We start from the raw sequence: 24,963 nt of genomic DNA, 5'->3' as shown, positions 1-24,963 counted from the left end.
GGGAATGGGGGGGGTGCACCCTGCCCCTGAGTAACTTGAGGAGCATCAACTAGGAAGGGGCTGTTTGCGAAGGTGTGTGCGGGGTTCAGGGAAAGCCACACAGAATAGTTTACTTAGAACCTCAGACGAGCAGTGGCAGAGCCTGACAGGAGGCATCAGGATCCAGAGAAGATGCTGTCCAAAGAGGCAGTCTGATGGGGGCTGTGTTCTTCTGTTGGTGGACGTACCTGAGCTGCAACAACTTTGCAGACGTGTAGGGTTGCCAGATTTAAAAATAAAAATACAAGATGCTCGGTTAAAGTTCAGTGTCAGATAAGCACAAAAAAAAATTTTTTTTTTAGTATAAGTATGCCCCACACAGTATTTGGGGCATACTTAGACTGAACATTTTTTCATCGTTTATCTGAAGTCTGAATTTAACCGGGCAGTCAGTATTTTATCTGGTAACCCTGGCAGAGAAGGAGGCAAGGAGATCAATGCCCAGATCTCTCTCTTTCTGTCTTCTGATGGCCTGTACTACCACCCGTTGGAGGAACCCAACCAAAGCCACAGAACGATGGTCAGGAAAAGCAGGGAAGCAGGGAGAGCAAATCCGAGGAGCCAAGGTTGGAAGATGGCATTATGTCTTTGCCCATGCACTCTCCTCACCGAACCTTGGGGCCGGGTCATCTGCTCCCTTTTCAGTCTTCCCCAATTAAAAAGGTAAGCGATTGAAGCTTTACACAGACAAAACAGGCAGGACTTTTGCATACGAATTCTGGATTGGTGTCAGAAAAAGCAAAAAACAAAAAAACAAGCAAGCAAGAAAGACTGGCTATTGATGTTATCCTTTTAACTGTATGGTGTCATTGGTTGGCTTAGTATTTTTAAAGGAAAGAAAGATGTCAGATCTATTTTGAAAGATCAGTTAGGCTGTCCTGTAAAGTTTAGTGTTTTCCAGGGAGTCAGTTGAAGATACCACAGACCCCTGCAGGTGTCATTCAGGAGCAAAGGGAGGTGGCCAAAGTCTGGAGAGGAGAACTTAACAGGAATACAGCCAGGCTGGTGTGTGTGTGTGTGTGTGTGTGTGTGTGTGTGTGCACGCGCAGAGGGGGCACCATCACCCCCTCCCAAAGTCAGGTTTATCAGGGCAGGAGGGAGGGACCGCGGTTTCAGCCTCTTGGGATTTGGGGCCCCCAGAGACCAAACAGGGGTGGGGCGTGGTCAGGCACCTCCAGGGATCTGGGGCTGGAAGCCACAAACCGAAGGCTTCCAGAAAAGCTGCCTCCCACTGCACCCAGCTGCCCTGAGCCACAGGAAGAGTGGGGAGAAGGGGGGCTGCCAGTGACCCCAGGTGTTGCCCAGGAGGTCTGGCCTGGGAACATTCCAGACGGGAAATGCTGAGGTGTGCTTTCACTGTCCTGGAGAGGGATCGCCTGCAGGTCGCTTTCATTTAGTCCCTCTTGCAGTCCTGAGTTTCGGAACCTTGAATTAAACTTCAAACTTGTGACTGCAAGATCAGTGGCTTAAGAAATATGGAAATATGAGAAACACCATCTCCTCCTTTTAATTAAGTGCCATCCAGGACCAAGATATTCCTCCTTCTCTTCCCCCACGTGGCCAGCAGGATTGTTCCTTCAGGCATGTTGGGGAAGGCCATTTCCCACAGATACGAGGATTTGAGCCTCTTAATGTAAACCATCCTTTGAATGTTCAAGAGAAAAAAAGGTGACCAATATTATGGGATCGTTGAATTTAAAATGTAATTATTTGAGGCGCCGGGGTGGCTCAGTTGGTTAAGCATCCGACTCTTGACCTCAGCTCAGGTCTTGATCTCAGGGTCATGAATTCAAGCCCTGCATTGGAGTCTACTTAAAAATAAAATAAAATAACATAAAATAAAATAAAATAAAATAAAATAAAATAAAATAAAATGTAATTATCTGTAAACTTTGCTTTTTCCAATATTAATTTGAAGGCATATTTATTATTATTATGTTTTATTAAAAAATTTTTAATGTTTATTTATTTTTGAGAGAGAGAGAGGCATATAGAGTGTGAGTGGGGGAGGGACAGAGAGAGAGGGAGACACAGAATCCCAAGCAGGATCCAGGCTCTGAGCCGTTAGCACAGAGCCCGACGTGGGGCTCGAACTCACCAACCATGAGATCGTGACCTGAGCCAAAGTTGGACGCTTAAGCAACTGAGCCATCCAGATGCCCCTTTATTAGTATTATTTTTAACAGAGATTGTTGCTTGTGTTTGAGAAGGCTATTTGCATATCACTAGATTTAATTTAATGAGATATTAAAAAAAATTATATTTCTGGGGCACCTGGATGGCTCAGTCAATGAAGTGGCCAACTTCAGCTCGGGTCATGATCTCCCAGTTCGTGAGTTCAAGCCCACATCGGTCTCTGTGCTGACAGCTCGGAGCCTTCTTGGGATTCTCTGTCTCCCTCTCTCTCTGCCCCTTCCTCGCTGTTTCTCTCTCTCTCTCTCAAGTAAAGTTAAAAAAGAAATTATATTTCCCTTCCTCCCCCAGAAAAAAAAATAACTGAGTAGTTGATGCTCCTCATCTGGGATTCCTAACAGTTCTTGCCATCGTGTGCCAGGGGCTACTTTCCTTTTTCCTGTTGGGATGTGGAACTGAGTAGACCAACACTTGGCTGAAAGAGGCATTGATTCCACAGACCCAGAAGGGGGGTGAGGAGTAGGAAATGAGAAGACGGAGATACAGCCTCCTTCACAACGTTTATGAGGATACTCCTTCCAGTAATTTACGATAATGCGAAATGGAAGCTTGATGCCATTTTTGTGCTTGGCAAGCGGCCTCTTCAATATTTCTAAAACACATTCTTCTCTCTCTGCCATTCCACTGTCCTAGACCCTGAAGATAATTGAAAATTGAACTGTGCTCCAGCATTCGTTTAGAAAGCAAAGTGTCCTTGGGTGTCAGAGAGAGGCTTTCCTGGGTAGGTGCTGATGTGAGCAAAGTAATTTCCCCTTTAGACTCCTCCCGTCCTAATAAGCTCACAGACCTAAGTGCAACAAGATTGACCTTTGAACACGGCAGAACTCATTACCCACGGCACAGAATCACGAGTTGTGCTGATCAGAATGGCGTCGATGAGTCTTCTGGAGTCTGATCTTTCTGAGATTTTAGAGCTTTGGAGTTTCAAGGCAAACATAAACCTTTAGGCAGTTTGAACTCAGGTGCACTCCCCCAAATGCAATTTCTCACCAGTCCATAAAGCAAGCGTTCCTACGGTGCGCTTTGCCAACGGTCTGGGGCATCAGAAACAGCCCATGAAGATGTGCGTTGTAGATCATAATTGATTTTCTGGCCACAAAGAGTTCCCTAAATGTTCCTCCCAGGTAGTGGCATTCAATGATTTCATAGGAACTTCAGGAGAAAATAGAGAAACGTTTAGCACCGAAGTGTTGCTGGGTTCATCCGTGAATTGGCCATGACCGTGCCACCATCTCCGCAGAACTTTGACGTTTTAGTCGGCGCGTTTTTAGGTTTTCCTTTGCTTTTTGGCTGTTGCCCCGATTGCAGTGCTGGTGAACCTGCTTGACCGCACGGTCTGGCAAGAAAACCACGTTCAAGTCTCCGTTTGCTCAGGAAGGAACACGAAGAGTGGATCCGTTTCTTGTCCCTGCCCTTTGTGGCTCGGCCATTGGCTGGTGGTTCATCTGTGGCGAATGGTTTCACACCTTTCGGGTCCCATTCCTCACTGTGGGACAGCATCGTGTCTAGCCTCTTGCCTAGTTTTAACGCTTTGTGATCCTACGGCTGTCCCTTTCTGGGACCCGAGAGGCTGCTTGACTCCTTTGGATTTTATTTTCTGCACCCATCGAGGGAATATTGCCTGCGAGTCCCAAGGAGAAATCTGATGCTATTTTTTGGTAGAGGCAGTAGAGGGGAAAGCAAGTACAACGAGCAGAATCTGAATAGGGTTTTCGCCAGCTGTGAACATGTGATAGCAACTATAGCAACTATGTAACCATTTGCACAGAATGGGAGAATTTGTTCTTTGATTTGGAGGGACTGCGGTTCCACATGGCTGCCTGCAGAACACACAAAGAGGGCTTGTTTCCTGGGACATTTCCACCGCGTGCATTTGGGTTTGTAGTTAGGCTGCATGACCAGTGACTAGCCTCCTGGTGCGGGCAGGTGTAGACAGCAAGGGTGCACTCATCACAGGAATACCAAAGAAGTGGGTGGCCTCCTACGGCTAGATGGGCACGCCTGGGCACATAAAGCAGTTGCTGTCAGCCTTCCTGCTACCCCTGAAATTAAATTGCGTACGCCGTGTTGCAGCCAGAAAGTATGCCAGTTTTCTCTTGAACGTTTGTAACCATTTCACTTGTGGGTTTAGGCAATGCCGCCCGGTGCCATGCATTACTGGAATCATGCACGGGCTTGCCGACGAGTATCCCCCCAGATCCTGGCAACTTGAATATGGGGTTGCAGCTACGTGTTGAAAATGTCTCACTGGCATTTTCCATAAACCCAGCCCACTGACACTTTATTTAAAAAAAATTTTTTTTAATGTTTATTCATTTTTGAAAGACAGAGAGAGACAGAGCACAAGCAGGGGTAGGGCGGAGAGAAAGGGGGGGACACAGGATCCAAAGCGGGCTCCAGGCTCTGAGCTGTCAGCACAGAGCCCTACACGGGGTTCGAACCCACGGACCGCGAGATCATGACCTGAGCCGAAGTCGGACACTCAACTGACTGAGCCCCCCAGGGCGCCCCCCACTGACACTTTAAAGGACAGCAATGCGTGGAGGAGTTGAGCTATGATCTAGAAATTATGAGCGAGATTAGCCGGTGGAAGGTTAGAATAGTGTCTTAAAAGACGTGGCCAGCCACCTGCCGATAAAGTGTGCAGTCTCATTCTGTTCACACACCTCAAAGTTGAACAAAACCATAAAACCTTGCCAATTACATATCTGGGATGGGAGCAGCCTGTTAGGTCACCCTAGCCATCCACAGCTGGCAAAATATATCCCTGGTGTGTTATTTCCTCAGTTCAGCTGACAATGACTTTAGTGAGAGATCAGATGCCACAGCTCCGGGGAACACTCCCGTCCTCGGCCAGACTGATGTTAGACATTTTCCCCTAATGTTCTGCCTAAATTGGTTTCCCGTATCAGTTCCGTGATATCAGCCTGCATTAATGTTCCCTTGAGCTTCTGGAACTAAAAATGGAGATTTTATCACTGCTTAAATTTTTGATCTAGACAGAAATGCTTCTATTACCTCTGTCGATAATCAGAGTACTTCAAGGGATGTCATTTTAATGCCGGTCCTTTGAAAAATGATTTTTTTTAATTTTATTTTTTATTTTTTTTTATTCTTTATTTTTTATTTTTTTAAAGCTCTTTAGAAACTGAGTAAGTTTGGATCACGTTGCCAGACACTGGAAATTTCTCTGTTTCTGGAAATCTTGAAATAAAAATACTCTGCTTTACTTTTGGTCCGTAAGGACTTCTGTTTGGGGGGGAGGGGACTTTGATGACTGTCCTGTCCCAATGTCACATAAAAAGCCTTGAGTAGGGGCGCCTGGGTGGCTCAGTCGGTTGACCGTCCGACTTCGGCTCAGGTCATGACTTCGCAGTCTGTGAGTTTGAGCCCCGCGTCGGGCTCTGTGCGACAGCTCAGAGCCTCGAGCCTGCTTTGGATTCTGTGTCTCCCCCTCTCTCTGCCCCTCCCCCGCTCATGCTCTGTCTCTCTCTCTCTCTGTCAAAAGTAAACATTAAAATAAAAGCCTTGACTAAACAGTGCTGATGGCTTGTTGGACCAAAGCACAGTGGACGTCTGAATTTTTCCCAGGCGCTTGCCCACCTAAACCAATAGGGGAGACGCCTGGAGCCTCAGAACTTCACCACTACCTGGGGACTCACTTCTAATTCCATTTCTTCTTGGGATGAGTTGTCAGAACATTATTATTAAACAACGCTTAAAACTCAAACCGAAGCTCTCCTGTTGGCTAGTCCTTCCGAGTCTGGGTACCACCTGTGGTTCACCTGCTCGGTCCAGACCGCACAACCTCATGCCTTCTTGGATATTTGATTTTATTCTCTTTTTACCAATATGTGAACCCATCTTCCCGGTAAGGAGAATAACAAATCCAAAGCTTAAAGTGACTCACTTCTGAAAAGCTGTTTCCGCCAAATCAGCAAGTACTCGGCCATGAACTCTGAAGACAAGTGTCATTAAAAAAAAAAAGCAAATAGGGGCGCCTGGGTGGCGCAGTCGGTTAAGCGTCCGACTTCAGCCAGGTCACGATCTCGCGGTCTGTGAGTTCGAGTCCCGCGTCGGGCTCTGGGCTGATGGCTCAGAGCCTGGAGCCTGTTTCCGATTCTGTGTCTCCCTCTCTCTCTGCCCCTCCCCCGTTCATGCTCTGTCTCTCTCTGTCCCAAAAATAAATAAACGTTGAAAAAAAAAAATTAAAAAAAAAAAAAAAAAGCAAATAGAAGCGACGGGTCAAACATACGTAGAGGAATGTTGAAGAACAGGCTTGTGGGGGCAGGACACCAGCATGCAAGGAGTTTAAATCCACAACGGGCGTTTCCTGGAACCCAGCGCCCGTCTTCGTTTACGCACACTTACAAGAGAGGGTCACACCCCAGTGCAAATGCCATCCCTGTGCGTAGGGTATTCCTACGTGGAACGCTTGGTCACATTCAGGACGTGTGAAGGGTATTTAAAATACGGGAAGTCGGGGACACGAATAGTCGCGTCTAATCCCGCTTTTCTCCTCCTCTCCGTGAACGAGAGGTGCAGAGTGAAGTGAGGTGCATGATGTGTGACCAGATGGGGAGTCAAGGTTGGCGGCAGCCTCAAGTTTGAGACTTTAAGCAGCGGCGGTGGGAAGTGGCTTGACTGCACCTGACTCTGGCTGTGCTTCCCAGACCCCCTTCCGAGCTGCCGTCTGGAGCGTCACCCCCAAAGTCAAATTCTGGACACATAGCGGACGCATCTGCCCAAGAGTCCTGTGCATCTAAGGAAGCTTGCAATCCCTGAAAATCCATGCAGGAGAACGCCTGTCCACCCAGATTAGAGACGCAGGGCCGAGAGCCAGGATGGGAATGTGTCCAATGAGATAGTGTAGCCCGTGGGGGTCCAGGAAGAACAGAGCTACGTCTGCCAGGGCCGAAGCCAGCTGCTGGCGCACGGCTGGAGGAAGGCATCCCTCACCAGGCAGCACCATGGAGCAAAAGGGAGGAAAAGAGACCCACAGTCCAAAGTCTGAATGCAATGTCGGTCTCTTTCCGGTGTGCATGGAATGTTCTTTCTGTCCTCACTGCTGCTCCGTAAGCCTGGGGCTCGTCTGGTCCATAGACCTCTTTGAGCCTCACTGAGTCTGGAAGGCAATCCATCTGGCTTAGCCCCTTCTTTCTCTCCAAGGGCAACTCCTCTGGAATGACGGGCCAGGGGAGTCAGCACACTCAATGCGCTCAAGTCAGGTTTCTAAATTAATGAGGTGAGCTGCTTCTCTGAGGCTTCTTGAAGATGTCCTGTAATTATGATTGCATTTTCTTTCGTTTTAAGCCTGGAGACCTTTGTAAAATTCTCCATGGTGCTGACATCTTCAGAATTTAATCCTTTAAAACTTGGAAGCATAGCAGCTAGGGGCAAACGATCCCAACAAGATCCCACCCTTCTGAAATGGTAAAACCAGGTAATATAAAGGAAAGGAAAAACCACTAATATTCCAAAGCTCCGGAAGAAGAAAAAATGGGCCCGGAGCAGAATGAAGGGTGTCGGCTAAACCCTGAGTAAGGAAAACTCACGTTCCTTTCCTATGTGTTCAAGCATTTCAAGTTGCATACTTTCACAAGCTGGAAGGGGAAGGCACAAACCATAAAGTAAGAAAGCCTGTGAGTAATGGTTGGCAAAAGTTGCCGAATAGAGACATATTTCTATAAAAATCCTGAGGTTTCATTTGTTTATTTGGTTTTTAAAGTTTATTTATTTTGAGAGAGAGAGAGAGAAAGCATGAGTGGGGGAGGGGGGAGAGAATTCCAAGCAGGCTCTGCACTGTCAGCACAGAGCCTGATGCAGGGCTTCAGCTCATGAACCATGAGATTATGACCTGAGCTGAAGTTGGACACTTCACCGACTGAGCCACCCAGGCGCCCCCGAATCCTGAGGTTTTAAAAGTATTAAGTGCTGTAAAGGAATGGCTATCCATATCAGAAATTGGACAGATGTACACATCAGAAGAAATAGCATATAGTTAAGGGGAAATATAGCCATACCATGCACGGTGATATATATTTGAGTTTATGTTATCAGCCTGAAATGAATTAAAATGATTATGTGCTTTTATAATATATGTGCAAGTAGATAAGGTTCATCTACAAGCAGCTGAAATCCTAAAATAGCAACAGCTTAAATAATAAAGTTTATTTCGATCTCATATAAAAAGTATGTACTTGAGGGCAGTCAGTGCAATTTCAAGGAGCATCAAACATTTGTATTACTTTTTGCCATTCTCAGCAGAAGACTCTTAATTCAGGGCCCCAAGTGGCTGCTTGAGCACTAGCCATTGCATCTGCATTCCAGCTAGCAGAAAGCAGATAGGAATAAGAGAAAAGGGCAAAGACTGTCAGCTGTCTCTAAAGGAGATTTCTGTTTTCCTACCCACGTCACATCAGCCAGAACCTAACACCCAACAGCAAGGAGGCTGGAAACCTAGTTCTGGGTAATTATGTACTCAGCTTTAAATCAGGGGTTGAGAACTAAGGAAAAGGGGATAGGTGGAGGCCAGGAGCAGACTCGGCCACGACACATTTCTGCTCATGGAGTTTCTCGAGCACTTACCTATCTGGCTGGCTTGCTTGGAGGGCTGGTCTAAGGTGATGGATGGCTCGTTTGTTCTCCGTCCTCCCAACCTGCCTGAAGTCATTTTTCTTTGTCAGCATGTGAAGGAAGGCAAACTGTGGCTTTTCTGAGGGGGTTGCTGTTAGGGAAGTTAGCTGCTGTTTCCTGGGAAGGAATTGTCATTCTTCGCACGCGCTCAGAAGAGGAAAGAGACACTTACGTGTGTTATCCTAAAGGGCTCTCATTTGCGCACTTTATTCAGGCGATTCTCCAGTAAGCACTAAAAAGTTTCCTATGCGAATGAAATGAAAGCCTGCTCTCCGATCCCTAAACACACAGGGGGTGACTCCCTTTCCTTACAGAACGCCCCCATCCTTCCCCTGCCCCCACGTGAACTAGGTGTGCCCACAGCACATGATGGCACAGAGAATAGAATACACTCGTGTAGATTCAGTAGAAGGGGCTTATTACAGGGTATCAGCGCCTTACAGCATTTCTGAGCGGCAGAGACCCCAGCCCGTCCCATGCACAGCCAGAACAGTGCGTCCAGAAACACCCAACCGCATGCAAGTTTTTCCGGCAGAAGCCTCACTGGGGCGTAGACACAGGCCAGTCGATGTCCCTATTGGCTGCCCCGGAGAAACCCGATGCCTCTGCCTCTGTGCTTACCAGCTGTGGGGGCTTTCTGTGTTTGTTTGCCAACCCCCCAGGGCTCACTTCTGCCTTCTCAGATCCTGACACATTGCACCTGCCTCCTGGCCCTAAGCCTGGGGAGGGGGCGGGGGGCGGAATCCTACTTCCGGGCCATCTGGGAATGGATTTCTTCCAGCTTCTCAGCATCTGTGCTGGAGGGAGTGGGTGGGAGGAGAGGGTATTGGGGGAGCCAGTCTGCGTGCAGGAGCCCTGCACTTGTAATTGCTTTTTATACATCACCAAGCAGGCCTGTGCACACTTTCTCCTTGTCCTTCTAAACATCTTGAGAGGCCACCAAGTCTCAATTCCTCGTCGTCCCCACTTCAAACACGGGGGGAGCATTTGAACCTCAGCAAGGCCAATCTGACCACATTCTTCAATCAGTTGGAATTGGAATTTGAGCTCTCCCCGGTATAGCTCTCTCATCACACCTCATCAACCTGTCTTCATTTTTTTCCCCCTAGAAAATGTAGGCATTTTGTCTAGTGCTATGGGCTGGTGCCCCCCACCCCCCAAATGGTGCACCCCACCCCCCAAATTCATATGATGAAGCCCTGACCCCTGGTACTTCAGAACGTGACTGTATTTGGAGACAGCATCTTTAAAGAGAGAATTAAGGTCACAACTGATTAAGAACACGACTGGTGTTCTTATAAGAAGAGATCAGGACACAGACGCACACAGAGGGGTGACCATGTGAGGACAGGGGGAGTAGGTGCGGTCGGCATGCCCAGGAAAGGGGCTTTAGAGGAACAAAACCTTGCAGGCACCTCAGTCTCAGACCTCCAGCCTCCAGGTTGTGAGCAAATGCATTTGTATCGTTTAGGCTCCCAGCCTGTATTACTTTGTTACGCAGCCCCAGCTGACTAATACAACGAGGAACAATTTTGCCTTTCCAGTAGAAAAGTTAGTGTTTTCAATGATATTTATATCTTCTTGTTTGTGCTCCTCCTAGGCTTAATGGGTTTTGGGGAAAATTTGATCTCAGCAGCACATACGGGCACCCATGTGATTACTTAAATGCCCCGGCCGGGTAGTCATCTTATATAAGGGTGCATGGAGGTAGGGGCCGGGGCAGCCGTGTAACTGAAGCCGAGGGCTCAGAATCTAGAAGTAAGCCGTCATTTTCAGCCGGCCAAATTAGGCTTTGCATTAACAACAGCCCATTTTGAATAATGGAGACTGTGGGTTTCCGAATGCCTCTATTTTAGGACAAGAGAGAATTTCCCGGTCTTGGAGAAAAAGCTGTAAGTACCAAAAAGGTGCTAACGTAGTGTGGAAAGTTGGAAGAAGCGGGAAATGGGTGTTTATCCCGCGTGAGAACACAACAGATGCAGAAAGCCCCCTCTCCGGCTGCTGCTAATGCCTGACCTTGCCCTTGCTCATTAATCTCCGCTGCTTAGCCAAGACCTGGAAAATTGCAATTCTCTGCACCAGTGGCCCCTGTTCAATAAATCCTGAGCCAGTGGGCAGGAACGAGAAATGGCTTGGAGCTCAGAGCTCCGGCCCCGGCTTGCTGGGGTTCCATGCTCCCTCCCAGCCACGGCATGGGGGGAGCTGCTCTAACTCGGGACGAACTGGCTTTCCCCCAGCTTTTGAAAGAACATGCTGTCATTGTTTTTTTTTTTTTTTTTTCTTTTTAATTGTCATTTCAGAAGATGGATGTTTGATGCTAGCATTTGTTTGAACTAGGGGTACAAATTTATCTTTATTATTTTTGGGAGGGGAGTACGTTACCCTTCCCTAACGCCAGGTGCTTTGTTCTCTGGGTAGGAGTTTGATTCAGGTTGAAGCTTGAGGGATACAGTTTCTAATCTTTGCTTGGTTTTCTGGCTTGTCTCTTTGCTCTCCCTGCCTCGAAGGCCTGGGTTTGTGTCCTTAGGAAGGAAGCCACCCTGGCTGTCCGTGACCAATAGGTAGGTGGCCCCTGTGCGGGAGAGGGCGGAGACCCTGCTGAGAGGCCCTGGGAGCCCACGGTCGCCCTGGATCAGTTAGCTTAAGTACATCAAGGGTAACACAATGGACAGATGTTAATTCTTTCCAAGTTACTATTATATTTTGAAAGAAGGTAGGGCATTCTAAAAACCTTAGTATTCTAATACCCCATTTGCAAGGCACACTTAGGTTAAGTGGCTGTTATTTCTTTATGGTGTGCTAAAACCTAGGTCCTTTTATAGTAGGCTCTGAGCTGCATCTCCTTAATCAAGGCAAACTCCTACTCAGGACACTTACATCCCAATTTACTGCTATGCGCAAATTTCTGACCTGCAGGATTAGGGCTTAGGAGGTAATTTGTTTCTGTAAAATAGCCCTTCAAGTATGGGGAGTTATATCTACGTAAATGAGTGTGCATGTGTGCGTGTGCAAGCCCCTGTGTTCACGACTTAGTGCTAGTACCTCTAGGCAATGACCGTACATCATCATAAACTCAGGAACAAATGTATTTAAGAGTTCTTTCGATCCAGCATGGGGGTTAGTGTGATATATTTTTGAACGATGCTGAATTTCAAACTTTTAATCAGATCCTGGGCTGTCACAGGATCCAGGAATAGATCTGTTATGCTCTGGATGACTACGTGTCTGATAATTTCTAAAGAATTTATGCTAATTATTTGACGTCTGCGACTTAGATTGCAAATGCACGGATGGGGAATAATTCTTCAAAACGAGTTGTTTCTTGGCAGCCGAGGGCCCCTGCCGCCCCTCCCTCCCGGGCAGATGGGTCTTAGGCTATTTTTGGGGACAGGCCTCCTCCCCCAACCCTGTGTCTTTCCCAGACGCCTTACCTGACCTTGTAACACACACACACACACACACACACACGCACGCACATTGTATTTTTGGAATTTATAAAATTCCATTACTTATTTGTGCATTTACCTTTTTATTTTCTGTCTTCCCCCAAGACAGCAGGGTTTGGGGCTGGTTCTTTGCTCTTTCTCTCGGCCTCTGGAACAGTGATGGACCCACACTAGGCATTTGAGACCCTTTGCTGAATGATGAAATTCGGTGTAAATTCCCCCTGGATTGCCCACTAAACAGGCAGATTTTGCAAACTGGTTGACTGCATCATGTGTTTAACTTGGACCATTTAAGATTTTCTTTCCCCCTAAGCAAAATGAACTGGTCCGTACAAACGGCTGTCATCTTGGCCTCTAAGAATCTGAAAGTAACCAACACTGCAGATTAAAAACAAGATTTGGAGCAAGACTGGGCTTCCGAATCAGCCCTTCGCCAGCACTCACAAGGTGATCTCAGGAGAGGCAGGTTATAGTCACTGCCCCTTCGTGAAATGGGGACAGTGGACATTTCCTGCAGCTCTTGAGAAGACAGAAGCCCGACAAGGGAAAGAATACAAAGCTACTTTAGAATCTATAGAACCCAAAGTTAGGTTCGGTGTTATAGATTGAGTTGTGTCCCCCCAGATTCATATGCAGAAGCCCTGACCCCCAGTGCCTCAGAATGACGCTGTATTTGGAGATGGGGACGTTAACACGGTGATTACTTTAAAACGCGTTTTTTTACCCTGTCTGACCCGTGTCCTTCTAAGAAGGCGAAGAGACGCCAGACCATGTGAGGACACGGTAGGCAGCCGAGGAGAGATGTCTCAGGAAAAACCAAGCCTGCTGACATGTTCGTCTTGGACTTCCAGCTTCCAGAACTGAGCGAGAACAAACGTCTCTCAGCTGTGTGGTCTGGGCTACTTTGTAGCAACCCTGCAGACTAACACAGGTGCTTGGTAAGCACCTGCTGATGGGCCGTCGCCCTGACTTGATGACCACTTACTCTAGCGATAGTTCTGCATTTACTAGAATAGATGCACGTGGGCCGCCTGGAGGGCTCAGTCGGTTAAGCGTCAGACTTTGGCTCAGGTCACCATCTCACGGTGCGTGAGTTCGAGCCCCACGTGGGGCTCTGTGCTGACAGCTCGGAGCCTGGAGCCTGCTTCGGATTCTGTGTCTCCCTCTCTCTCTGCCCCTCCCCTGCTCATGCTCTGTCTCTCTGTGTCTCAAAAACAAGTGAACATTAAAAAAAAAGTTAGAATAGATGCACGCAAAAACGGGATCGTAGTATGTCAACCCATTTTCCCCTTCGACAGATTTTCATGGCAACAGCAGAGACTTGGCGATATTCATTCGGGATTGTCTTGAACTGGTATAGCTCCTTCCCTTCGTATTTATGATTCTCTATTTTACATTTGCCATCAAATGATCTGTAAAAGAAAACCCACTGAAATCTATGAGGGAGGACCCGTTTAATGCTCACTGAAGAGTGGCTCTTATTACCATGACGTCTTAAGAACGGCTACCTGACCGTCTCTCTTATGGCATAATAAGATCCCAAATAGCAGGCCTACTTCCTGTCTCGGTGTCTGCAGGGAAAAGGCAATATTTCAGGAAAATAGCGTAAGAGATATCCACGGCAGTGCAGAGTCTATCTGAATAGCGCTGGGTTGTTTCCTGGGGAGGGGAGGTCACGGCAGCACTGAAACACGAGGCTCCTGAGCCTGGGGGAGCGTGATCGCCCACGTTGCTGGCCGTCGGCTGGGCTCTGTGCCGTGTCTTGGTGTGTGATGAGGTTTCTGCCCAGGGAGACAAGTCCAGTTGTTTGGGACTGTTTTGCACCGCGCTCCTCGCTCTGAGAGGGAAGTGGGGGAGAGAAGACGGGTGGACGCACGGATTGGAGAGGGGGTAAATGGAGGAGAAGGTGGATAACAGAGTAGACAGTAATGGCCCAGGACCCTGACCTTTGAGACTAAGGCTGCTGGGTACTGAGCTGGCAGAGCTGGGTGAAACCTGCGGGGGTCGGGGGGCTCCTGGCCCACCTGGGCTCACAGGACGTTGCAGTTATGGGGGAGCTCGTGAGCCGCACGGTCAGAAAGTTGGGTTCCTTCCCCTTCCCCAGGGGAGTTGCTTGCTCACCACTAGCTTTTTATATGAAACCAGCTAATTGGTATGAATAACCCCTTGACCGTTCTCCCGGCCAGCCTCAGAACTTCTTCACAGAGGGACGCACAGAAACGATAAGATTCCAGAACCCCAGACGCACAGGAATAACAACCACCATGCAGCAGCGGGCAGGTTACAGAGTGTTCTGGGGAAACGCTGCTCACTCCGGCTGGTGGAAAGCCGCTGTCAGGGACGGGGGTGGGGGTGGGGTGTCACCATGCCTTTTTGTCTGCTCCCGGCAGTGGGATCCTAGAGGAACATGTCAGGGAGCCCCCCCGGCCCAGCGGGGAGCAGGCGCACGTCTTTATGAAGGGACACGTGGAAGAATCCGGGGAACGGCTGCAGGGTGGCCTGGAGATGAGAACGGCACACGTTTGCCAGCTGCCATTTAGAGCTACTGTCCCTCCCGAGAGAGAAGCCGTGCAGACGGGGGCGGGCGCCCGCAGTGCCCCCTAGCGACGGAGACTGGGGACTGCAGGTTTACGTTTAATCAGCTGAGTGTGGGCTGCACCTGTCTTTTGGTGCAGCCTCTGGGCCTTACGCTGCCGAGCGAGGACATGAGGCGACAAGCCCAGCAAACGCCTCCTGCCATCCAAGAGGCTGGGGAGGGCCTGACACCTCGGCGCCGCCGCTCAGACGCACGTGATGGCCGCGTGGCCGGCCCTGCTGGAAGGCATTCATTCCCTTCGCCTCCTCATGAGGCCCCAACAACTGAAGGTCTGAGCGGGTGCAGGGCCTGGTGGCTGGAAAGCCGTGTGACCGCCCACACCCCCCTCCACCTGCTTTGTAGCTCTGGCGTGTCCTGCTCAACACCACTCACTGGGCCAGCGCTTCAGTTTGCAACATGGCCTTGACCTGCACAGAATACCGGTGGCTGGGTGCAAGTGGCTTTTAAAGATGACTTTACCTCTCCCATTTCGGAGATGGGCAAACCGAGGCCCAGTGAGGCAATGAACCTTCACGAGAGTCACAGAGCAGTGGGACATACCCCCAAGTCGCTCTACCTGGACCCACTGCTTCCGGCAGCTGCCTCATGGGACCAGGAGGACCTGAGGGTTGGGAGGGAGTCAGCCTTAGCCCAGAGAAGGCTAGAGGGCACTGCCTGCCTGAGGCTGCTTTTCCTTTATTCTTTGGCCAGGTGCTGATGCCAGGCCCTGTTCTAGGCACAGAGCCCACCCAGAGCTCACCCCTGAATGCCTGTGAGTCCTTCTGTCTGCCCAGGCCCTGACCATTCCCTGTGGCAAGCCCCCCACCCCCCACAAACGATGCTTCCTTATGTCACTCCAACGTGGCCCCATTTTCCAACTTGTGCACAAGTCATCCGTGGACGGTGCCCCTCAGCTGGCCCCCTGGAGGCTTTGCCGTAGCGCCTCCCAGCCTCCCCCCTTTCGAGTTCAGGTAGAAGTGGAGAGGAGACGGTTACCGCTGAGGGCGACCGACTCGTGTAGTCCTGAGATAGAGGCAGCACCGGACAGCGGCCTGTCCTCTTCATTACCAGACTCACTTGCAATCAGCGGTCACTAACTGAACACCTACTATGTGCTGGCCCTGTGTGAGCTTCTGGAACAAGGCGGATGAAGCCCCTGACCTCATGGAGCTCAGGCTGTCGTGGGACGAGGGACCACAAAGCAGAGGGGAGAGAAAGAACAAGGTAGTGATTGCGTGTGAGGAGCCATAATGTGGGGCGCAGGGCTGGGGTGTGTCAGCACTTCCTGTCCCCCCCCCCCGACTCCACCTCCCCCGCAGACGTGGACCAAATCCTCTCTCCGAGCAGCAGAATAGGATCCTGGTGCTGCCCCCGAGCGATGGGGAAGGGAGGTGCTCACACAGCCACCTGTGCCCTGTTGCTGTCCCCATCATCTGGAGGGTGGGAAGGAGACCTTCTGGAGCAGCTCCGTGACTCGGTTTCTCCAGGGCTTGAGGCTTGCAGACGCGGAGTGGCCCTGAGGGCTGTGGTGCCTCCGGACGCCCTCCCCCCACCATCCCTCGGCTCCTGCTGAACCTGGGCGCTCAGAGCTGTGCCTTCCTAGTCTTAGGACCACACGGATCATTTGCATCATTTGCATCATTTGCAGTGAACCCTGTGGCGCCAAATGTAACTAATTATTCCTTCCCCCTCCATGGCATTCTGGGCCCCCCTCCCCCGCTTTACAAATCTCGGTGGAAGGAGTAAGAGTATCAGACCTTCCCCAGGGGATGCTTGACTCGACCAAGTAACCATTCCTGAAATAGTCATGCTTTCTTCTTTAAACATTATAATATTTTCCCAACTAGGGAGGAATGTATAAATCACTTTTGGCTGAAGATATTAGTTTCAGATGAGATTGTGAAATTTATTTTTATGGCCCATCTTCACAGTCTTATGCAGCTCCTAAATATACATCATTTTCCACACCTTCCTTTGTCGTTTGCCAAAAAATAATATTGCTGTTTTCTTCATTATTGTTAAGGGGACGGATGAGTCAGGCCGTTCAAAGGCTTCAGGTTGCAGTGTTTTAAGACCGAAAGGCCTTCCGCGTCCCCTTGAAGGAGAGCTGGTCTCCCACTTTGTGATCACCACACACCAGATGCTGGGGATCCTCGAGGAGAAAGAGGATGTGGGGACCTGAGCCGTCTTATGACAAGCCCTAGGGCTGAAGGTGCTATTACCGCTCTGGTTGGTGCAGAGGGCCCATTTCTGGGAGCACGTCAGCTGCAGCGGGTCACAGCTCAGGTTTGCCAGACACTGTCCCATCCCGGGCTCATGCGATAATGTTAATGGAACACGTTTAAGGTCCTGACATGAGCCTCAGGGAACTCCTGCCCCGCCCAGAGGCCCTAATCTTAGTAGATTTCCTGCAACGCCCTTTGAGATGTGAATGGCTACTCGATGCAGCACAAGACAAACCCATGTGTGCCTCCGTATCATCTGGGCTCTTGTGGGTTAGAAAAAGATGGCCCCCAAATATTCCCTGGACACCGGGGCCCTTCACATTCCCTGCTGTCGTGGACATCGGCAGCCAATCTGGGATCGAGGAAAACAGTTGTACTGATTGAGGTCACAGACCAATCAGTCTGGCAAGGCTTGCAAAGCCAGTGGCCTCTCCTCCCAGATAGAGTTGAGATTGGAGGGATCTAAGCAGAAACTGCTTAGTCTCTGGTAAAATTGACAGGAACCTGCTGAAGGGTCTGCAAAGGAAATGTCACATAACCAGATGCACTTGAAATAAGGGGCAACTCATGTATATTTATATTCTTATCTATGGATTATCTATCATCTATCTATCTACCTACCTACCTACTCTATCTATCTATCTATCTATCTATCTATATCTATTATCTATTATCTACCTATCTATCTATCTATCCGTCTGTCATCCATCTAAGAGAGAGAACGAGCAGGCAGGGGGAACAAACCTGGTTCACTCGAAAGGAATCTCATATCCTCCACTTTGTCAGGGTGCCGCCTGAACATTATTATACAAAGTCGCGGAGAGAGGAAGTGAGTGAATGGGTGAACTCAGGCTGCCTGGTGACAAAGTCAGGAATAGAACCCTGTCCCTGCCACCTGGCTGGGGCTTTCTCTCCTTCCTCAAATGCCCCTGACATTCCCGTTCCAAGCTGGATGAGCCCAGCACACTGCTGGGCTCCAGGGACAAGTCCAGGTGGCAGTGAGGTGTTGTGGGGCAGGTCGTGTCCCCATTTCCGCCTCGAGCCAACTCTAGGGCTTTATTCTGCACTCCATCTGTGGACAGAGTGGCTGAGTCTCAACTTTGCCTGCATCTTAGAACCACCTGAGAGCCTTTTATAAAGTAGGGCTGTCTGGTCCTCCCCCAGGCTACTGACTCACTTGACTTGGTTTTGCCACCAGGCTCTCTTCCTAGTGCAACCCTGAGTCTGGAGTGGGGCCCAGGGCCTGTTTATATATATATATATATATAATAATGTTTTATTTATTTTTGAGACAGAGACAGAGCATGTGCAGGGGAGGGGCAGAGAGAGAGAGGGAGACACAGAATCCGAAGCAGGCTCCAGGCTCCGAGCTGTCAGCACAGAGCCCGATGCAGGGCTTGGACTCATGGACCTCGAGATCATGACCTGAGCCGAAGTCGGACGCTTAATCAACTGGGCCACCCAGGCGCCCCTAGGCCTGTATATTTTTTAAAAAGACGCCTTAGGGCACCTGGTCGGTTGAGCGTCCGACTTTGGCTCAGGTCATGATCTCACAGTTCATGAGTTTGAGCCCCACGTCGGGCTCTGTGCTGTCAGTGTGGAGCCCGCTTCATATCCTCTGTCCTCCTATCTGCCCCTCCCCAACTTGTGCTCTCTCTCTCTTTCTCTCTTTCTCAAAAATAAATAAATATTTAAAAAAGATTTAAAAATTACCTTGGCAATTGTGATGATTAACTTTCATCAGATTGAAGGAGTTGTAAAGATTCTTCCCTTCTATGACTGGAGGATTTTATTTATTTTTTCGTTTTTATATTTGGCTAGAAGTCAGCTGATGTTCAGCACAAAAGCCTGTGTGTTCACTTTGCTTTGGCTTCTATCCTATTTTCTGTAATCATTACAGTGTGAATTAGTTAAAGCCTTCTGGCATAGCAAACACACGGCTAAGTGTACCTCCTCGGAACAAAACGTAAAACCTGTGGAAGTTTGGCCAAATTGTGAAGGTCAGATGGGGTCATCCGTTGGCGGCTATGATGAAGACAGAAGTCCTAATCCAATCAGCAATGTCACTGACAATGCAAGTATACACAGAAACCCAGTGACTTTAACCCGGAGCTCTTGTGAACGTCAGTCGTCCACTGGGTCAATATCTGTGGCACTATTAAAACTGTATCTCCGTGAGGCACCAGGAAACAGTAAAAACACAGCTAATATTTTTAACACTATGTAAAACACGGCCACGAGACCCAGAAGGTCAGGTACAGAAAATGTCGGAGAGGTTGGGACTGTGTTCTTGAGTTTCGTGGTCTCTGGCAGGTGTAGAGTTGGGGCAGCCAGAGAACAGCCCATTCTGGGCTCTGATGGGGATCAGGAGCCCTTGCAAACCAGGGGTCGTGCGTGTGTGTGTGTGTGTGTGGGGGGGGGTGGTGGGTGTGTGTTTCACGGTGGACGGACGGCTGTCCGCCTTCCGGCTCTCAGCTCAGTGACCGCCTGATGCTTGTGTTTTCTGTTGTTACAGACGGGCAGAAGAAAGTTCAAGAAGAATTTGACATTGACATGGATGCGCCAGAGACAGAACGCGCGGCGGTGGCCATTCAGTCTCAGTTCAGAAAATTCCAGAAGAAAAAGGCTGGGTCCCAGTCCTAGAGGGAGAGCCCCCTCCTAGTCTGCCAGAAGACACCGAATTCAACCATCATCTGTCAAAGAAATTAAAAGAACAACACCCTAGAGAGAATTCATCTGCACATGATACACACATGCACACCCGACCTGCAATGCATGTACAGAGACCCGTGATATTTATTCCCTGATAGGAAGGCGTAGACAATGCAGCTGTGAGTGGCTTCATCTCTGTTGATCTCTAGTATCGTTCCTCCTGCACCTGTTTTCCTTGATGTTGTAATAAAATGGAGTTACGGAGCGTGATTAAAGTGTCTGCTTCCTCTCTCCCCTTAGATTAACCTGGGAAGTTACCCAGAGCTAGAGGTGACTGCAGGGCAGCTGTCTGTGTTCTCCATCCCTTAAGAGTTGGAGCTGAAACGCGGTGCTTCTGTGAGGAGGCTTTCTGTGGGAATGAGACGTCCGCTCTTTGCCATACCTGTGTCATCTGGAGAGTGCGTTTTCCTCTTCTGATGGGAGTGTCAAAGAGTCAGCAGCTTCCCAGGGGAATTATGACTCAGCCGGGAGAACGAGAAGGGGGTGGGTGGTGCATCAGCATTTGGCATGTGTCACTCAGGTGTGCTCAGCAGGTGCGTTTCACAACTCCAAAGGGGACGCTCCCCACTTCCGCCCCCGCTGCGGCCATTCTCTCTGCACCCGTGTGGCTCCGTGGGGGAAGGTGGCCCTCTGGTCTCCCCCACCTCCTGGAGCTCCTCACCCTGTGATGTGCTACTCGCTAGGATCGTTCCCAAGACCTGCAATTTGGAGAAGCTGTCTGGCTTCTCTCCTATCACGTATCTTCCCCTGAGGACCTTGCAAGTAAATGGTTTCACACGCCCTGAAGGGGCTCCCCGGCCGGGGAGGAGAGGATGGTCCACGGGGTCAAGAGCAGGGGGTTGGATGCTTGCCTTGGGGCCCCAGATGGCAGGAGCCCTGAGCTACTCAATCTTGCTGTCGTTGGAGCTTTGCCAGGTGGGAAGCTGGTACAGAAGCCGAATCTCAGGCTCAGCGTCCTGGGGTGCTCGGGGAAGGCACGATGTACCACTGAGGGCCATCCCGTCTCCCTGCGCCAGCTCCTTCACCAGGGATCGAGTTGGAGCACGCAGAACGGTGGAAAGAGGAGAGACAGGGCTCAGTGTGCCCGCATGTGCTCACACTTGTGCCTGGGAGCGTGGGTGTGAAGTATGGTGGGAGCAGGCATGGTGACGGCTGGGGGTGGGGCCCATGCTGTGTCTCTGGCAGGGCTCACTTGTTGCCACAGGTGTCCGGACCGAGAAAGACCGGCATCCTTGGGAAGATGCACTGCTTCACAAAATGCACCCGAAAGTGTGTCTGTTGTGTTTGGTGGGGAGATCCCTCCTACTGGACAATTCTCCGGGGCTGTTGGAGACAAGACAGGGCTGGGCTCTGGAGTTCCTCTAACAGGTTTCTGATTAGATGAGTACCCAATCGGATCACGTCAGTGCCGGCAACCAGCCGGGGCTTCCCGGGGCTCCCGGCAGCCAGGGACTCACTGAAAACAGGACAGCAGGTTGGGGGAGGGGGGGGGAACGACTGAGAACAAGCTTCCTGAGACAGCAGGGGAAAATGCCACAGAAGTCCTAGGGGCTGCTGTGTACTCTTTATGGAGGTAAAGAAAGTTGGGAACATAATTCAGTTGAATTTCTTTTATGTCCTTCTGTGCTCCCACTGTCCCCTTGTTCTCTGAATATTATCACATAGAGGGAGTGGCCGCCTTACTAAGCGTGTCTAGCCCTGATGGCCGGCATGGGTCTCCTCCAGCTCTGATTCACCTCAAAGCAAGTCTGGTTTTACAGTTAGGATGCTCCCCCTAGAGGGGACTCTCCATGGGAAGCTGGAGAATCTAAGGAGTGTTCTTCCCCAATGTCCCAAAGGGATGGGAGGCACTCCTCAGTAATAATGGCCCATTGGTGAAGAAAGAGGAGAGGGGAGGCGAGAGCTCTCATGTATGGAGAGACCCCTAAATGGTTCCGATACACAGGGTACACCTGGGTTCCTTTGAGCCATGGGAATGAATTTAATTTTTCACTTCCCAGGTAGATTCATAAAAGTGTCAAACTCCAACTAACAGCAAGGGGAAGATTCCAGATGTGCCCCCCTCTGCATGGGAAATGACAGAGCCATGTGGTAAAGAGTTCATCATTGCTTCCAGCAGCAACAACCTTTTTCCTAGCTCAACCCAATGCAGAGTTCCACAGGACTCCACTACTCTTGGTGACAGCCAGTTGGGTCAGTGATGGGCACCAGACCCAAGAAGTGGGATCAGTCAATCAGAATCCTTCTCTTGTGAGTTTGAGCTAATGGTCATGGTACTGAGCTAATTAATGAGAAACAGATGTTGAGTTGGGGTCAAAGCTAGTATTGTGGCAGGTAAGTCTGCAAGAAAGCTTTCCACAAAAAGCACCCCCCCCTTTTTCAAGAAGTAGCAAAAAAGCCCATTTGGAGAGAGACACAGGAGGGTGCCAAGAGGAATTTGAGAGCCAAGAAATATGGGCCCGCGAGAGACAAAGGGTAGCTTAGGTTGAGTTAGTTACTTGGTTGCAATGAGCGGAAACCCATTCACACGAGCTAAAAACAGAGAACAATTCAGGTGTCACAGACGTCCAAGAATAGAGCATCCAAGATGTCCAAGAAAAGAATAGAATGCAATGGGCAGAGGAATGACATTAAATTTATAAATAAACTGGGCACAGTGGGGAAAGAATTGACATCTTTATATTATTATCTTTATAGCATTTTATGACTTTCAGTAGAGTTTTGGTTTTTTTCATATGGGTCTTTTTGGTCTATTTCCAGATATTTCATGGTTTTTGTTGTCCTTCTCGATAGTATCTTTGCCCAAAGTATTTTCTAGTTGATTTTACTGTTATCTAGGAAAACTACTGACATTGTGGATTTAACTCTGTAACTATTCATCTTATTGAACTATATAATATCTTGTGGTTTTTCAGTGGATTCTTTGGGATTCCCTGGTAGGCAGTCCTCTCATCTGCAAAGAACGATAATTCGTGTCTTCTTTCCCCCAGTTTTTAGCTTCTTTCTTTTTTCTTGTCTTCCTTATACTTGATTCTTGTATTTTGAGGGAGGCTGGGGGGTTGGGTCAGCCTCCAGTGACAGACCATCTCATGAGGTGTGGTTCTCCCAGGTCATCTGTTTTGGGTCCACTGATTGTAACTTCTTGGGACACGTAGTCTCGAGTCTGCAGTCCTTTTGTCAGACCTTTGAATAAACACGTTTTGTACACCCTGATGATTAGCCTGCATGGACAGGTAGAATTGTAGGGGGAAGAGTGGAGAGGGGAAAGAATTTAGGATTGGAGCTTATTTAAGGTTTGTGTTTCAGGTGAGGATTCACATGGATTGCACGTTTAGGAGATTTCACTTGATTCAACTCAAAGCATAGATCATTGAGGTGGGGTCCCTTGGTCAGTCTACAACGTCCACTGTCTTAGCTCAGGCTGCTATAACTAAATAACACAGACTGGGGAGCTTAAATAGCAGACAGTTATTCTCACAGTCCCGGAGGCAGTAAGTCCAGGACCAAGGTATCAGCTAATTCAGTTCCTGGTGAGAGCCCTTTTCCTGGTTTGCAGATGGCCTCCTTTTTGCTGAGTCTTCATATGGTGGAGAGAAAGAGACCTCTGGTGTCTTTTCTTCTTATAAGGGCACCAGTCCCACCATGGGGACCCCGCTGTCATGACCTCACCTAAACCCAATTACCTCCCAAAGGTCCCACCTCCTAATACCATCACGTTGGGAGCTAGGACTTCACAATATGAATTCGGTGGGGGGGGGGGGGCACACAAGCATTCAGCCCATGACATCCATCTTTGCAGAAGCAGGGATGGGCAGTTCTCCTAGATGTCAGGGACTGTAATGTGATCAGACTGAATAGCGCATTGGATTTTATTCACGACCCTGCTGATGAACTGCAGGGCTAGAATTTGTAGCCACTGCCTGACACTATTTCCTCTCAGTTGCTGCTTTGAGGTTGGCTCTCCTTCCCTCATGGCCGTGGCAGTGGACTCCATTCGGTGCCACATTGCCCTTTTGGAAGTAGTGTGTTCTTTGCTAACAGATGCTTAATTGAATAAGAATTAAGGGTGAGTGAGACATTGCTATGCTTTCTGTGACCTCCCCGGGAGGCAGGGATAATGATGGGTTTGGCAGGGCCCTATCAGGCTTCCTGAATAAAAGAACGAGGGACTGTGAAAACTGGAGCCACTAACCTTGTTCTCTCTCTGCCCCTTGCCCTGTAAAGCTGATCTGAATATGAAGATTTTAACCCACACCCCATCCTGAAGCCAACCATTCTCATTATTTCCGTGTGCCTGTTCTGCACGGTCTCGGCCACTTGAGCGCTTCCAAAGATGCCATCCCATGAGTCACGATTGCTCACAAAGGATGGAGAAGTGCTTCTCTGATAGAGGTTTTTGAGCTTCGGTTGGGAGTCTTTCTTCTAGCCCACAAAACTCAAGACTCACTTCCTAGCCCACCTATAAAATGAATGGCAGAGCTTCAGTTAGAAGCTTCACTTGTCCTGAGTCCTTGACTCGTGGAACGGATTCCAGTGCAGAAACACCTAGATACAGATGAGACCACACAGTGCAGTGTTTGAGGAGACCGGGAGGGGTCTGCACCTTCCCTGCTGGCTTCTGCATGACCGCACGTCCCCCTCTGGTGCAGCCACAGCCACCCATGTCCCGGAACTTTAACCAATCCCTGTGTTTAAAGCAATCACAGGGCGTGTGTCCAGCCCCAGACAGGACGGCTTTGGCTGACTGGTTAAGTGTTGACTGGTAGAACCCATGGCGGGGAGAGAGCCAATGCCTTTCCACACCCGGGTCATTTCAGCAGTCGCCCTTCTGATTTCTCCACTCTGTACCCTTGTTCCTCTTTCTAATGCATTCCTTTGTGTCAGCCCGTCATTTAAGAACGCAGATTGAATCATGTCATCTTTTCCGTGCCTTCCCACCCCCAAACTTAAGATCTTTCAGGGCTGCACTGTGCTCTCAGGATAAAGCCAATTTCCTTGACGTGACCTGTGAAGCCCTGCATGGCGCCCTTTCCCCTCCCTTTCCGGGGGTTTCTGTTCTGCAGGGGCACTCCTCCCACATCAGCTCCTTTGAGTCTGCTCATCTAGTTCTGAGCTGACATGCTACTTCCTGGAACAG

At 49.4% G+C, this 24,963-nt stretch overlaps 1 protein-coding gene across 1 annotated transcript in view; it reads left to right on the top strand.

Annotated features, from left to right (window-relative positions):
* The window catches only part of PCP4 (Purkinje cell protein 4), a 60,658-nt gene extending 40,622 nt beyond the window's left edge, over nt 1-20,036 (top strand). The window contains exon 3 of the mRNA XM_045501335.1: nt 19,630-20,036. Within this exon, the coding sequence (XP_045357291.1) occupies nt 19,630-19,757 (128 nt within the window). The 3' untranslated portion in view covers nt 19,758-20,036. The remainder of the gene's footprint in view (nt 1-19,629) is intronic.
* Nucleotides 20,037-24,963: the final 4,927 nt, after the last annotated feature.

This window comes from Leopardus geoffroyi, chromosome C2, assembly GCF_018350155.1.
Source record: "Leopardus geoffroyi isolate Oge1 chromosome C2, O.geoffroyi_Oge1_pat1.0, whole genome shotgun sequence".
Lineage (NCBI taxonomy): Eukaryota > Metazoa > Chordata > Mammalia > Carnivora > Felidae > Leopardus > Leopardus geoffroyi.
The sequence above is the reverse complement of the archived record's forward strand: the minus strand, read 5'-3'. Positions and strand labels throughout refer to the sequence as shown.